General features: G+C 40.4%; 1 protein-coding gene across 1 annotated transcript in view; it reads right to left on the bottom strand.

Moving 5' to 3' along the window:
* RXFP2 (relaxin family peptide receptor 2) overlaps positions 1-17,122 on the bottom strand; it is a 61,384-nt gene that overhangs the window by 39,641 nt on the left and 4,621 nt on the right. Inside the window, exon 3 of the mRNA XM_045058184.1 lies at positions 2,092-2,238. Within this exon, the coding sequence (XP_044914119.1) occupies positions 2,092-2,238 (147 nt within the window). The remainder of the gene's footprint in view (positions 1-2,091; positions 2,239-17,122) is intronic.

Genomic DNA, 17,122 nt, shown 5'->3' with positions numbered 1-17,122 from the left:
ATATGCATACTGCTGCATATGTATATGTAGATACATGCTTGATAGATGTAATGACTAATAATAAAATATGTGTCACCTGACCTTTTTAATAAAGCAAAAACAAAGTTCCTTTTCATCAAGGACACCTAGTCCTATTGAGTGGAAAAATATTTTCTCAATTTGTCAGAAATTGCCAAGTTTCTGCTTATTTGCCAAGTTTCCTTCTCCTTTTCTGCAAGAAAATTATCTTCTTTTTAAAAAGGAAACCTGATTTTAAAGTATCATCACTTTAGCACATGCCATTAAAATGGTAAGATACGTATTATAACGTAGTACACTGAAGCTCATACAAATAGAAAAGTAAATTTAAATAGTTGCCCATAGTTCCCTTCTGATGCCTACAACCTACAACTGATTTCTATTTCTTATTTATACCCACAATGGTTTTTTAAATGATTCTATTTGATGCCTTTACATGAATTATTTAACTTGTGTTCAGAACATCCTCACGAGGTAGATAAATATGCCAGGTCTCTGATTCCCAAGCAGTGAAGAGGGAACACTGATGATTTGATTGACTTGCCCATTGGCATCCAGACAGCTGCCCCCATCACTGAGAAGTGATTGGGCACCTACTAGGTACCCTACTATTATAGGCTCTGATGACAACAAAATAAATAAGACACAAATAAGAACTCTTCTCAAGAAGTTCATGTCTATAATGAGAAGAGCAGTGAAAAGACTAAGGCAGCCCTTAGTACAACCATATGGGTACAGCCAGGATGCTATGGCAACAGGGAGAAAAGGTACTTATCCTAGACTGCTGGCAGAGCTTCAGGGTGGGGAGTGAGGCCAGGGAAGCCAAGCTTCTGAGGTGAGAAGGGTCCCTGAACTCATCCTAAATGGTAAGTATGAATGATCCACCGGAGGTGAGGGCGTAAGGTTCCGTGAGAGGGGAGCATACGTGAATACTCAAGGGCAGGAAAGCAGATTCTAGAGACAGACGCCTGGCATTCCTGGACTTTGTGGTCTCACTGGGATTGCTAGTTAGGTGCGATAGGAAACACACAAGGTTCTTTCAGATTCAAGAGATCTGGGTTCTAGTTGTCTACTCTCTCACTAACTAGACATGTCAATTTGGCATCCGTTTATTCAAGTAAAAACAAACAGGTTATATTAGACAACATACACGGTCCCTGCATACAGACCTCAAACGGCCTGTAAGACTTTTGGTGATCTGGTATCTGCTTACCTCCTCACCCTCTGTATCTTTGTTCACTCTGCTCAAACCACACTGGCCTTTTGGCCTTACAAACACATTGTCTTACTTTGTTGAGCCTCAGGATCTTTTCCAGTTGCTGTTTCCTTTGCCTGCAACTCGGTTCGTCCACAATTTTTCATGGTCTAGTTTTCAGTTCAAACATTATAATCTCAGGGAGGTTTTCTCTGGTTGCCTTTTTAAAATAGGCTTCACTTCAGGTCACTTTCTACCCCATCATCTTTTTTTTTCAATATTTTATGGCACTTATCATGCTCTAAAATATTTAACGTTTAAATAAATATTAATATTTGAATACATTTAATATTTAACTTCGTTCCGTACAGGGTTATTGTCCTCCTTGTTCACAAGGTCCACGTGAACTCCATGAGGGCAAGACCTTGTCTCTCTTGAGCCTGCTGTGTCTGGGTGAGTGAGACAGCACCTGGCACATAGTGGGTACTCACTGTAGGTTTAACTCAGTGAATTAATTCTCTAGGCAGGAACCATTCACGCTTTATGAGTATTCGTGTAACTGCACCAAATTACCAAGCCAAACAAAGAGGTAGTCTATAGGAAGACATTTAAAATTAGAATATGAGCATCAACTAGCTTTCAAAATATGATTTCAGTTTTTATCACATTTGTATTTCTGATTTAAGCAACCTCTACCTGTGAAAAATTCTGGTCAACATCGCAAACAAATCGGGGGGCAATTATTGGTGTTACAGTAGGATTTCCTATAGAATATCAAATCATCTCTTCCCTTTCGTGACAGTTATTATTTGGTCCACGCGCAGTTTGGGGGCATTCACAAGGGGAGGTGGATGTCTGGAGCTGAGCGGAGGACTCACCACAGCTATCCTCGTCAGCCTGGTTCCCGCAGTCGTCCACACCATCACAGTGAAAAGCACGGGGTAAGCACTTGGTAAGATTTCCACAGGGAAAGTATCCTTTTGGGCACAGAGAAGTGATTGTACTGCCCTTGGTCAGTGCAAAATCTATGTGAAAGAGGGGAAAGTAGTCTCATGTAATAGAATGAAAGTGTTAATATGGCCAAAATTCTTTTCATGGCATTCCCTTTAGTTTTCAAAAGGACCCTTTGAATTGAGTTTGTCTAATTCTATCCATAGTGTACAATATCTTTGAATAATATTCTTAATTATAACATTCTAAACAATCATTGTCATATCGAACATCAGCTATACCCAGAATCAAGGTTCATTTTCGAACTAATTTCAGGAAGGCAATAGTAAGCAAAACCAAAGCAATCATCCTACTTTTGTATGGAAGCAAAGAGTTGTCCACTCTTGGAAACAGAAAGGTAAAGCCACGAGCTAACAGAATTAAACAGATGGATTTATTTACTTATTAATCCTTTCTGAGAAGGATTTGAAGTGACATAATATATATATGCAAAAGGACAGTTTTAAGTGTGAATTAGAAATTGGGAACCACATTTGAATTAGGAGGGATAAATAGTAAGTGATAATATCTAACCCTCATTGAGCTTACTGTGTCCCAGGCCATTTGCACAAGTGGTTTATCTCAGGTATTCATTCAACCAATCTATGTATGGGTGATATTTTCCTTTATGTTTCAGAGATAAGGAAGTTAAATGCAGACATCCATCCGGAAAGTCACAGAAGGTTTGTTCTCTATCCCTCTGCTATATTAAAATACATCATACCTCCAACCCAAGGAAAGTCCTGGCCATGATGCCAAACATCAGTGGCATGGTTAGGAGCACCTTTCCAACACCGCTCACTCCCTTCAATTAGTGATAATGAACTGTGGTCATGCCTGAATGTATAGTCTCCCCCAGTCAATTTCTGTGAAGTTTTGACTGGCACTCCTTTAAAACAATACATGACTTCTACAATTGTGCTAGAGTATTTATGAAGAACATCTCTTGTTTTCTGGAAAGTACTCTTTCACAATTGACAGATGTCTCTTACATCTAAATTTCTAGAATGTTTTTGATCATTTTACCCACAGAGTAATTTTGTCAAAGTTAATTCTATTCCTTTCTTCATTTTCTCATTCAACCTAGCCACTATTCAGCTGTTGTCTTCCCTTATGTTTCCTTCTCTTATGTTTTGCATCCGTCCTCACAGAGGACTTATGCCCCTCCTTGAAATTCAGGTTCCCGATTCACCTGGTATCTTCATAACACAGTAGTTAACAGTGGTCCTCTGGGGTCAGGGGATGATTCAAATACGTGTATAGGGGAGGGAGGATATGAGCAATAAAACATCTTTTATAGGTAGGAAGTTCATAGAAAAATAGTTTAACACCTTAGAAAACACATTATATTTTGTGTTGTCTATATTCACTTTGTCTAATTTTCCCTTCCCTTTAATAAATACAACACTACTAAAAAAAAATGGTTAAGAGCCTGGCCCTGTCTTGGAGACGACTGGACATGGCAACACACACTCGACCCCAGAAGCTGCTGCTGTTGCGTCTGCTACACCTTCTGTAGATGGGGAGGGCGGCCTTTGGATGCTTTTCTATCCATTGGATGTTTGCTCTTAGCAAAGCAAAAAATATTTTTCTTTGCTATTGTTGCAGTGGTAGATGAATGATTTACTATTAGCAACTTGGCGTAAGACCAGTGAAGGCTGGCGATTTTAGGAAAACTCTGCTGCATGGCTCTGGGAGTTGGCTTGTTAAGCCTATTCACACAGGGAGAGGCATACTGAGTCATGGATTTTTAAATCTCTTCTTTCTTGTAAAGATTTCTGTAGAGGGCAGGTTTATAAAAAACTAGTTGTCCCCCTGTGTTTGGAATATGAATGAGTGAGAGTCAGTATATCCTAGTGTAGCAGCCTTGAAATTTTTTATGATAGTAACTCACAGACATATATCTTGTATCACAATTCAGCATACAAACAGGCACACACTGAAAACAAAATTTCTTGAATTATAACTTGCCTTTTACTATGTGGGATGTACTCTGATCATTGCTATTCTATCTTACTCCCTCGGAACGGGATCACAATCCGCTAAATTGATCTCACGATCCACTAACAGCATATGACCCATTCATTATTCGTAAGTATTCACTAGTGATGAAGTACTCTGGATGCCATCAGACCTGCCTGGGTTGATATTCTTTCTGCCACTCACTAGATTTCAAGAAAGCTACTTAATCTACAAATTTAGTTTTCTCACATTTAAAATAAAGTTCATGTAATATGAATGTGTTTCAGGAGCTGCACAAGCTAATGTTATGAAATACCGGAGAGTTCCTGGCCCACGTTAAGCCCTCAGTTAATGTTGGTGTGCAGGTAATTTCAACACAAGGTAAGAAAATAGGACTTTAAGAAGGAAACTCAAATGTAGAATGAAAGCTTGCTGTGCCTTAGCAGTGCAGAATTTTTTACGTGACTTCTAAGAAAGGAATAACAGAGACTATAATAAAAATTCCCCTACCTATTCATGTTTTTCTATTTGAAACACCATATGACATTTAGGGTTTCTATTTTAAGCAGCCTCAAATCGCTTTGAAAGCTAAGGGTGGGGGGGGCGCCTGGGTGGCGCAGTCGGTTAAGCGTCCGACTTCAGCCAGGTCATGATCTCGCCGTCCAGGTCATGATCTCGCCGTCCGTGAGTTCGAGCCCCGCGTCGGGCTCTGGGCTGATGGCTCAGAGCCTGGAGCCTGTTTCCGATTCTGTGTCTCCCTCTCTCTCTCTGCCCCTCCCCCGTTCATGCTCTGTCTCTCTGTCCCCAAAATAAATAAACGTTGAAAAAAAAATTAAAAAAAAAAAAGAAAGCTAAGGGGGGGATGTTGTAAATGATAAATAAGCAATGAAAACGTCCTCATCATCTAATAATAATATTTTATTAATGATTTAGAAGAGGTGATTAAACATTTCATTAAAGACAATTTTGAAATAGAAAGCTGAGCCTGCATAAGATATTTTGAAGGCAATACATTGTGTTCCTTTGTGGAGTTTACCATGAAGATAACCTTGAGTTCCTTGAGGGCTGGACCCAACTAAATGCCCATCTCAGGGAAGCAGATTCAAAGCAAGACAAGTAATCAATTGTCACAGACAAGACAGACCAAGATTATTTCCTTGCATCTGGAAGAAAAATGGAATACATCTAGCAAGTTAGAGTGAGGGAAGGGGAATGGAAAGACTGACCATGTGTAAAGAGAACTTATCAATTGCATTTCTCATAATTCCCCGGTTTGCATTCAAGAATGGCAGCTTCCTGAAGATATCCTCGGGGTATAAATTTTATGTGGAAGGAAAAGAAATAAATGAAATCTACTCCCTACCCCTTGCCCTCGGTATCCTAAATCCCTGTTATCCAAGTGCCTGGCACTTACTTCATGCTCAATAATTTTTTTAATGAAGAAATGAATTAATAGGTCACTTGGGAATAAAAAGAATTGTAAGAAGAGCCCCTTTCAAGATTTAAACTTCTCAAAATTTCAAGTTTATGTTTTTATTTTAATAACAAAAATGTGTTCAATCTTCCAAGCACTCCATCTATTATTTTTTCTGTCATATATAATTTAAAAAATAATTAAGAATCCCCGCTATATTTGGCACATACTGAAAAAGAATCGATAGCCGTCTGGAGAAAGTGTATTCTGCCGTCTAGTCTTCCTGCCATCTGTGGAAGTGGAAAGAGATCGTTTTTATTGAAACTTAGGGATTACTAAAATGGAGGATGCCTACATAAAAGCTATGTTGATAGCTTCTGCAGCAATTTCTGTGGGACTCCTGCCAAACACACAGCTGAGGGGAGGTTCGAACACGTGAGAGAAAATTGCTCAGAGAGTGCTTCTTCTTTTCTCTTCTGGTCAATATTCTGGACATGTCTGTGCAAAGAGCTTTTTAAATGACTCCTTGATAGCCTTTCGAAGCCAACTGGACTGCTGTCCAAGGACATTTTTTTGCTGCCTGCCAACACCATCATTGTGTTATTGGGAAACAACAGGTGAAAATGCTTTTGTAGGTCCTCAGTTTAAGAATCCATGGAGGTGTGCAAGCCCCTCTTTGCTTTTTCTGTTTTTTTTTTTTTTTTTTTTTTTTTTGCCAATAGTAGTCCTGCATGAAGCTAAAGAAAGCCCTTATCCCCTCAGCCTAGTGTTCTGGCTGAGATTCTCTCCACACTAATGCCGGAGATGACAGCTCTACGATCCCCGGGGGGGGTTGTGGGGGGGGGGGACACAGAGGATCCTGGCCAATGAGACCATTTCCCAGAATGCACCACTCCTAGTGGATCTCAGTTCAGATGCAGATGAAGCCTCTGCCATTGACTAAAGAGCCAACTAGTCTTTAGTGTAAAGAGCGGCACCAGAAGAAACATTTATTTAATGTGCAAAAAATGTTAACTGGTTGCCTGCTATATGCTAGGGCAACAGGTTAGACAATGCCCACTGCTACCTGGAGCTCGGGTGCCAGGATGTCTAAGAGGAGCAGCAGCTACATTTACAAGGCAGAGCAAAGGTGAATCCAGCTCATTCACTGAATCCACCTTTTAGAAGCTCTCCTATTTCTGGGAAGAGTATGAGCATCACTAACAGCTCACCTTTGTGGGATGGATGATTTGTTGTTTGCAAGTAACTAGTAAAGTCTTTCTAAAAAAACTTTTATGTTAAGGTGAGTGGAGAGGAATTGGCCTCTTGTGTGGTGTTTTTTAAACTTAGAAATCTTATGCTGTTGTGCTTCTGTTTGGTCTCCCCCTGCCCCAACAGGATTGTGTGGCCATATCAATCAGTATGTGTAGGATTCAGATCCAATTTCATTCATACATTTACCCACCTCCTTGTCATTTCAAAGATTGCTGCCTCAGCTGAATTTCTCTAGGGCCCTGTTCTCTCTCATGTTCTTCTGGGACAAACCAACCATCCAAGGCCCTCAGGCCTGAGACGAATGTCCCTCAGGATCCCTCTCACAAATTTTCTGCAGAAACTATCACCCTATCTCCCTCTTCAGATGATTGTCCAATGTTTGAACAAACAGATTTGAGGAAACAATGCCAAACTAGCTGGAACAAGTATAGACTCAATACATGTTGATTTAAATTAGAAAACAAGAACTTCAAATTGTCAATATCATCATCAACAGGCATGGATTTCAGCCCCACGTTTCCCTTTGCTGGGTGCATTTAGGTGGATCAAAAACTGAATGCTGTGGCCCTTGATGGGTTATAAGGCATATAAGGGCACAAGGAACACTTCTACCCCAAAAACAACTGTGTTACCCACCAATAAACTGCCTAAATTTCACCTTTAGAGAGGAATTCCTTTAGGTTAAAATATCGTCTTTTACTATTTAAACAGCCACCTTGTTCTGTATGAGTTTGAGAGGCTATCTTCTTCTTAAAGAAACCTGCCTAGGCACAATGAACTCACAGAATGACCACTGTGGTGGGTAAAGGGAAGAGGAACATGGAAAAGGTGCTTGTGAAGGTGACACCTGTTGGGAACTTGGCATAGGAAACGTAGAGAGGAGAGAAAACGCTCCATTTTCCCTTCTCCCCTCTCTCTTCTAATTCATCCCCAATTTGCTGACTACTCTGTGTCAAGGGACTTTCACCGGCTGTTCTTCCTCTTGGTGGCAATTCTCCCAAATTCTAGTTCCATCAACTTATAGATTTACCTACAGACAAGACTGCTGCATGTGCGTAGCTGGGATGTGTTTCACACGACCATGGGACACCATTCAGCAGACTGTTGGTGTTGAGCCACATAAAAGCCACACCATCCTAGACTGAGGCCCTGGGTGCTTTTTCATGATGCACGAAGGATAAAGGTCTCTTTTCCTGCCCATAGTGAAACTGTCCATCTGTGTTCTATATTCCATTTAATCTCATCTTCTCAGAATCTCTCCCCATTAAGTATTATCTCTGTCTCCTATATTTTAATATACTGTCTCTCCACTGTTTTTTATTTTACTTTGTTAACAATATTTCTAATGTCCATTTGTCCATTTGTTTTATTTTGGAGAGAGAGTGTGTATAAGCAGGGGGGAAAGGCAGAAGGAGCGAGCGAGAGAGAAAATCTTAAGCAGGTTCCATGCTCAGCACAGAGCCTGATGTGGGGCTCACTCTCACGACCCGGGGTTCATGACCTGAGCCAAAATCAAGAGTCCAATGCTTAATCAACTGAGTCACCCAGGTGCCCCTCCACTGGTTTTTAAATTGATGTTAATTTTATTCAGTCATCTCTCATGTTCAAAACAAACAAAGAAACAAACCAATCAAGCAAGCAAGCAACCAACAAACCCATCAACCCAAATCCTACTATATCCACAGTGGAACTGAAATCCACTTCTCTCTTCAAAATTAAATTCCCAAGAAAAATCAAATAAGGCAATGTCTCCACTTCCTCACCAGCCTTCCTTCAATCCACAGCATTTGGTTTTGGCCTTGCTGCTCTGCCGAAAGTCTCCCATCAGCACCATTAATGTCTTCTTTGTTACTAAATGCAGTAGGTATTTTATAGTCTTCATCTTACTTAATTTTTTTGTAGCATTTGACACAGCTTAACCACAGCCACCAAGTTGAAACCATTTTTCCCATGGCTTTGTGATGTCTCACTGCCCTGGTTTACTTCCCCTTCCATATTCTCTAAAGGTCCTCCCCCACCCCCCCCTCCCAATGCACTGGCTCCTTTTTGCTTTTTGTCAACACCCTAAAGATTACTGATAAACATTTGGTCAGAGATTCCTTAGACCATCAAATCAATTAAAGAATATAGACGAACCTACAACAAGTTACTGATATTTTAGTTTGTCAAATAAGAAAAAAACTTAAAAACCCTAAATTACTATGTATTATAATAATGATTTATTAGAAAAATACTATTTTACCATTAAAAACTACAGAAAACATATCACAGGAAAAAAGAAAGTCCTTTAAAAGGAATATACTTAGCTTTATGAAAAATACTTATTTATGCTCCTGGACTGGTGAAACTTTCATTCCTGACAGCAGTGGCCCGGAACACAGTGTTTGGAACTGTGTGTGAGAAAATCAAATCTGGCAATGTTACCGGAATTCTTTAGAGAGCTTAACCCTCTGGTCTATAACTCACAAATATTTTCTCCTGGTCTGCCATTCGTCATTAACTTTGCTTATGACAGGGACTCCAGAGATGGATCTATCAGGTTCTGACTTGAAAATAACTATGCAAACTAAAAATAGAAGGTAACTTGCTTGATTTAATAAAGGATATCTATAAAAGCCAACAGTATAGAATATGCTTGATGGTGGATTTTTGAAGGCTTTCCCTTTGAGATTGGGAACAGGATAGCAATGTCCACTATACCACATCTATTCAACATTGTACTGGGAGACTTACAAATGTAGTGAGACAAGGCAAGTAAATCAATGGTTTAAATATTGAAGAAGAAATAAAACTGTCATCATTTATGAATAATATGAATGTGAACATAAAAATCCAAGATAATTAATTGTTAGGACTAGTAAATCTAGCAAGCTTTCTGAAAATCAAAGTCATTTCTGTATGTCAGCAACAAATGATTAGACAATAAAATTAAAAAAATGCCTTTTACTATAGCATCAACAGTGTCATATATTTGGGAATAAATTTAACAACAATCTGCAAGACATTTATGCAAAGTATATAAAATTACTGAGTGACATTAAAAACTTAAATAAATGGAGACAATATTTTAAAGATGTTAATTCTTTCGCCCAATTGATCTACAGTTTCAAAGCAATTACAATAGAAATCCAGGAATGTGCATGTACACTGTGTAGAAATGAATAAGTTTTCTAAAATGAGTAATATATTTCTAGAAGGACAAGAAGAGTCAGGTCAGTTTGGAAGCAGGAGAACAAAGCAAGAGAACTTATCTGTAAACTAAGACCTATTATGATGGTACAATAATTCGGGCAAAGAGTGAATATTGGGGCAAAGGGTGAACAATAGACCAGCCGAATGGAATAGAAACTTCAGAAAAAGACAGACAGATGTGAACATTAATTTACAAACAAGTAGCACTACAGAGCAGTGGTTGGGGATGGGCACTTCTAGGTAAATTATATTTAAATACCCAAGGTAAAACAATAGAGTTTCTGGATGATAATATAGGAAAAAGTCTTTATGACTTTGGGGTAGAGATTTTAAGGAGAATACAAAAAATAGAGAACAAAAACATTAATCATATAGGAAAGAGCTAAATTAGGTTATATTAAATTAATAAGTTCTATTGAAAAGAAAAGAAAAAAGAAACCATTAAGAAAGTGTAAAGGCAAGCTATAGAGTAGAAGATGTTTCAGAAACAACAGATGTTGGCAAAGATATGGAGACAGGGGAACACTTTTGTACTGCTGGTGGGAATGCAAACTGGTGCAGCCACTCTGGAGAACGGTATGGCTGTTCGTCAACAAATTAAAAATAGAACTACCCTGCATCCCAGCAATTGCACTACTAGGTATTTATCCAAAGGATACAAAAATGCTGATTCAAAGAGGCACATGCACGCCAATGTTTATAGCAGCACCACCAACGATAGCCAAATTATGGAAAGAGCCCAAATGTCCGTGGATAAAGAAGGATGTGGTATATATACACACACACAATGGAATATTACTCAGCAATCAAATAGAATGAAATCTTGCCATTGGAAACAACGTATTATTCTAAGCGAAGTAAGTCATCAGAGAAAGATAAATTTCACATGATTTCACTCCTATGTGGAATTTAAGAAGCAAAACAAATGGACATAGGGAAAGGGAAGGAAAAATAAGATAAAAACAGGGAGACAGATGAACCATAAGAGACTTTTAAATGTAGAGAACAAACTGAGGGGTTGCTGGCAGGGTGTTGGGTGGGTATGGGCTAAATGGGTGATGGAGATTAAGGAGTACACTTGTTGGGATGAGCACTGAGTGTTATATATAAGTGATTAATCACTAAATTCCACTCCTGAAACAATTACTGCACTATATGTTAACTATCTTGGATTTAAATAAACCTTAAAAGACATTTTTTAATTAAGAAAAAAGAAAGTTTAAAGGCAAGCTCCAGAGTAGATGTTTCAGAAAGTTTATAATTAGAATATGTGTGTGAGTGCGTGCATGTGTGCGTGAATGTGTGTGTGTGTGTGTGTGTGTGTGTGTGTGTGTGTGGAGGGGAGCGGGGGGAGAGAGGTCCTACAAAATAATGAGGACAATAGGAACAATAAATAGAAAATGAACAAGAGACTGAACAGACACATAACAAAAGCAGATATACCAATGGCCAAAAACACATTTGAAAAGATATTCAATCTAATTAGTTAGCAGGGAAATGCAAATGAAAACTACAAGAAATATTACTACAGGTTACCAGTATGGCTATAATTAAAAAAAAAAGCCACTGGGGCACCTGGGTGGCTCAGTTGGATAAACATGGGACTCTTGTTTTTGGCTCAGTTCATGATCTTGAGGTTGTGAGATCAAGCCCCGTATGGGGCTCTGCACTGCGCATGGAGCCTGCTTGGGATTCTCTCCTTCTCTCTCTCTCTCTCTCTCTCTCTCTCTCTGACCCTCCCTCCCCCAAATAAAGAAATAAACCTAAAAAAAAACACAATACCATCATAAACTATTTGGTGGGGATGTGAGGCTGTGCAAACTCTCACACACTAGTAGGGTGCTCCTTCGAGCGACTGCTTTGGGAAGCCATTTGGCATTGTCTGGTAAAGTCGAAGCCTTAAAAACCTGACGAGTCTGCAGTTTTACTTGTAGGCTTGTGCCCACAGAAATGCACGCACATGTGCACCAAGAGACTCAGACAAGAATATTCACGGAAGCATTCTTCGTAACAGCCCCAAACTGGAAACCACCCAACCATCCTTGACAAATAAGATAGATAAAAAGTATGGCGTATTTATCGGCGGCATACAATAGAGTTCTGCAAATGAGCGAACTAAATCATTCAAAGCGGTTTCAGATCAAGCACAGGCAGAGAATGCTTCTCCTTTACTTTTTAGAATTGCTGCGTACTCTGTCAGGAACACGCTCCTGGCGGCCCTGACACTTGAGGTAATAAGACACGGAGGCCTCTTCCTTCAGCCTGTGCTGTTCTCTGCCTCTGAAACGCCATTTCTCTCCTGGTTCACTTCCTCACTCTTCACACCCGTTACGAAAGTCATTTCTGTGAGAACTTTCAGGATCCCCTCCAAAGTTGTTCCGAAGTATGAACCTTCCCAAAGCACCTTACGCATATCCCTATTGTAGTATTTATGACATTTTATGATTATAAAATATAACACATATTTTTATATCTATATTATATATAGATATATATTATATACCTCTAATAAAGTGTATATATATATGTATATACACTTTATTATAGATATCTTCCTTTATCCCGTAGTATATTGTGCCCCTCTTATGGAGAGGAACTTACTTTACCAGTTTTGATTCTCTCACTGCCTAACAAAGTTTTCAGTTTTTAGCACATACTATATGCCTCAAAATCGCTATGCAAACTGAATTATCATTTTCAGGGGCGGCCATGTTGTTTCCATAACTGGACTACATATCCCTAAATTCCTGTATGTGGGGTGGGGGGCACATAGCTACTTCACGTCAGAAGTGTAGGCCAAACTTGAGTGTACATGTACATATGCCATCCATGTGGGTTAGGCGCATGTAGAAGCTTTATGTTCATTTCTCTTTTCTCATTTATCTAATATCAGTACTTCAGGGGTTTTTTCATGTTGGCATTTTTGCTTAAAGTTACCTACCATGGAAGAGGAGACATGGTCCGGTGTCTCCTAATTTCCAGGTAGATTCTATGTATGTTGGGGTAAGGTGGTCCACATTGGCTTATTACAGTATATGCTCTACGTCTGGGAATCAGGTTATAGTACGAGGAATTTCCTCATGCTTTGTTCTTTACAAAACTCTTGCAATTCACTCAGACAATGGACAAAAATCACACTGCATTTGCAAAACCCTGTGCTCTTAGTGAGGGCAACTTACTTTTCCAAGTAGATAATTTTAGCATTAATTAGAGTAAGAGCGGCATTTGTAAGTGGGGAATGGGAAACAGCCATAAAGGAATGGTTTCTGAATGAGGAAACAGAGTTTTTCACTAACACTCAGCATGGATTATCCTTTTCTTTTTAAAAAAAATTTTTTTTCCAACGTTTATTTATTTTTGGGACAGAGAGAGACAGAGCATGAACGGGGGAGGGGCAGAGAGAGAGAGGGAGACACAGGATCGGAAACAGGCTCCAGGCTCCGAGCCATCAGCCCAGAGCCCGACGAGGGGCTCGAACTCACGGACCGCGAGATCGTGACCTGGCTGAAGTCGGACGCTTAACCGACTGCGCCACCCAGGCGCCCCTGGATTATCCTTTTCTTAACTGTAAGTGAGTTTACCTAAAGACTCTCTCATCTCACTCCCACACAGAAGTTAAGACTTTTGAAGGAATATCTTTGCAGTGGCCCTCAAAAGAAGCATGGAAGTGAATCCATATCTTTTGAATTTCTTATATTTCATGAATTTACATGAAAGAAAATTAAGAGTACAAATATCTACAGTAATAAATATACTATTTTTAGCCTATCTGGTTGAGAAAGAAACTCTCAGGCAAACGTGTGACTAAGACAGAAGTGTGCCTGGGTGGCTCAGTCACTTGAGCGTGCATCTTCAGCTCAGGTCATGATCTTACAGTTCAGGAGTTCGAGCCCCACATCGGGCTCGCTGCTGTCAGCGTGGAACCCGCTTCAGATCTTCTGTCTCCCTTTCCCTGCCCCGCCCCTGCTTGTGCGCGCTCTCTCTCTCTTTCAAAAATAAATAAACACTTACAAAAACCCCGGAGAGGTGGGTGAAACGAGGGGAGGGAGGGAGTGAGGAGAGGTCCCTAAAATAGGACTCTTGTCCTCCTACAGGCAAATGACTGGCCCAGTGTCCACTGGCTGGACGTGGATAATGAAACGTGGACGTGGATATCCACGGGGATGTGGATAATGAAAGCCAGGTGACGAATGAAAAAGAGGATCTTACTCTAAATCAGAAGAGATGTCTCCCTAGCCACTTGTATCATAGGTTTAGGGTTTCTTTCAAAAAAAAAAAAAAAAAAAGGAGTGGTAACATTGACTACTTTACAGCTAAACTTGCATATTAATTATACTTTCTCGAATCATATTATCCATTAAGAGGCTGTGTATTGATAATTAGACAACATATGTTCAGCTATTCCCTTGCCAAATATTTAATTGGCTCTTATCATCCTCAAAATGAAAAAAAAAATTCAGGTTGAATTAATATGTAAAATAATGCAGGTAAGCCCAATGAACATCCTGATGTGAACAAAGAATTAGCAAGGAATGAGCATATCTTATAGGAGAAAAGCCTACTTATATTTTGATGTGCTAATGTAATATCAGTGTTCCCAGAGATGCGATCCATAGGGCAGGTTTATCAGAACACCTGGGTTGCTTCTATACTGCGCAGAGCCCTGTGGCCCAGCCTAGACCTGTTGAATCTACTGGGGGGTGGCATCCTAGAATCTAGTTCTTTAACGTCATCACAAATGGGTCTTAGACACTGACAATCACACCAATATGGCTGAGGCTAAGGGGTTATTTGGTATGTTGAGGGCCAAAGGCCAGTGAGGATAAGGCAGCGACTTGAACACAGTTCCGCTGATCCTAAACCTAGCATCCTTGCCACACTCTGCTGCCTCCCCTCCCCGAGTCCCTTACACCTGTATGGCACTTCCCTTCGCGACCCCAAATCTCCGGTGTGTGGCCACTCGGGTCCGACGTCTGATAAAGCGAAATCTAAAGAATGAAACTACCTTCTTTTCTGAGCTTCTGCATCAAGGTTGTGAGCAAGTTCCGAATACGCTCCCCACAACACACTCTTTTCCATAGACACAAAAAAGGTGGGTATCATGTTTCTTCATGAAAACGTCAAGCTCCTAGCAGAGAGAACTCTCCACAGTACGCGAAGAGAGAAAAAGTCACTGGAGTGAGAGGAGCTAGCCGCCCAAGGTGGGCAGGGAGCTGGGACTGGTTGAGCATGAGGATTGGGCACCAAGCCCATCTGTGAAAGCCCAGCCAGCAGCTGTGTGAACCTGCAGACGCGTGTGCTGGGACTGAGCCCCAGACGATGAGTGTAAATGGCTCCGTCTGACCCCCCAAGGTTGAGGACCGGGTATCACCCTGCCCATGTCAGCAGTGGAAGCGGCAGTGGTGCCTTGCAAACCGGACATGAGATTTGGAACTGGGTCACCCACGAGGTAAAAATCGCTGAAACCTGAACATAAACTCCGGCTCAGACCTGAACACTTCCATGGGCTACATTGCAGCAATGCTGAGATCCCTCAAAGGCAAAGGTGTGCAGGGGAAAAAAATCCCTCTGACTTTATGAAAGTGTGCAGGGCTCCAAAAAAAAAAAGGAGAATTCATACCTGGGGAATTAGATGATAGTGCTTTAAAAAGCGGTTTAAATCTGTATTTATTTTCCAAAGAAATAATGGGAGGAATAATTTCGTGAAGTAAGAAGGGAAGTTTATAAAACCAGGACAGATTTAAATACAGTCGGAATTATTGGAATGGAAAATGTAGTCACCAACATTTAAAAAATATCTGAACGAATTGAATAAAAAATGAACCAGAACCACAGAAAGGGAGAATTCGTTAAAATAATCTCTCTCTTTGTCTCTCATCGAACACTTATTTTGGTAATACAGAACTTCCCTGAGCAAAGAAAATAGTCATATACCACTGGTGAGAAAAATGTTGGACAGACAGCTGGTAATCTGAATAGGGTGATGGCTAGTATAGATCTATAACGCCTTAACAGAAACCGTTTGGAGAAATGTATTCCAGAATTTATCATTTGTTTTGGTTTAGAAAGTTAAATGATACTTAGGCTATAAATGACATAACATTCTCTGCTGGGTCTAGGGCAAAATCACATGAGCAAACACATTAATATCTATGTATATATCACAACATATGACATTTTGCAGTAAATTTATAAGTGAAGACCTTAAATAGTTTCTGGTAAATTCTAACCACATTTTTTTTGGCAAAAGAGTTCAAACTCTCAGTTTTTGGAGCTCTCTGCATTTCAGAATTGTGGAGAAATCACCATGGACCTCCCAAACGAGTGCAAGGTGGGGTTGAAGTTATAACAAGATATAGTACATGTTTGCTTGTGTTTGAACACATGTTCTAGCAATCTGAGCAACAGAAATGATGACTGCTGGCCAGGCCGGGAGACGCTGGGGCTAGACACAAATAACAGAAAGGGGACCAGGGTCTCAAGAGGAACAAGACAGATACAAGAAGACCTGGAGAGGAAGCTCAAGAATGACAAGAGGCCATCAAAGGTGAGGAATACCCGGGAAAGGAGGAAACCGAGGGGCAGTTGGATTCCAAGGGGAAATGACAAGGCGGATGCTAACAGTCAAAGTGGAGCAGATATGGGAATTAGGGAGCATGAAATGGGAAAAGCATGAAGCTTGAGTTGGAGAAGGTAAGCACTCAAAGAGTAAGAGAGTTGGAAAGTGGAGGCAGGAAGACAAGACAGAAGAGGTCTCAGAGGCCAGGAAACCTGGAAAAGACCACAGTGAGGAGGGAAGAGGGAGAAACAGCAGCCAGAGAGGCCAGGAGGGCGTCTGAGACAGATGTGTGCAAAGGGGAGGAGAAGGAGTTAAGTGTGTCAGGAGATGAATCTAAGAAAGGAGCACCGGTGGGGGTGGGTGGGTGGGGGACTCAGGGGGAAGAGAGAGGCCTAAAGAGGAAAAGAGGTAAGGATGGAAGCCAGAAGAGTGCAAAGGAAGAGTAACCTAAGACAAGTGGTCTACCATTTTATCAATCTCAAGGCTTTTTACTTGGTAATAAAGTTAATTCTTCTACTGCAATTCCTTTCTAATCTTA

This window comes from Felis catus, chromosome A1 (assembly GCF_018350175.1).
Source record: "Felis catus isolate Fca126 chromosome A1, F.catus_Fca126_mat1.0, whole genome shotgun sequence".
NCBI lineage: Eukaryota > Metazoa > Chordata > Mammalia > Carnivora > Felidae > Felis > Felis catus.
The sequence above is the reverse complement of the archived record's forward strand: the minus strand, read 5'-3'. Positions and strand labels throughout refer to the sequence as shown.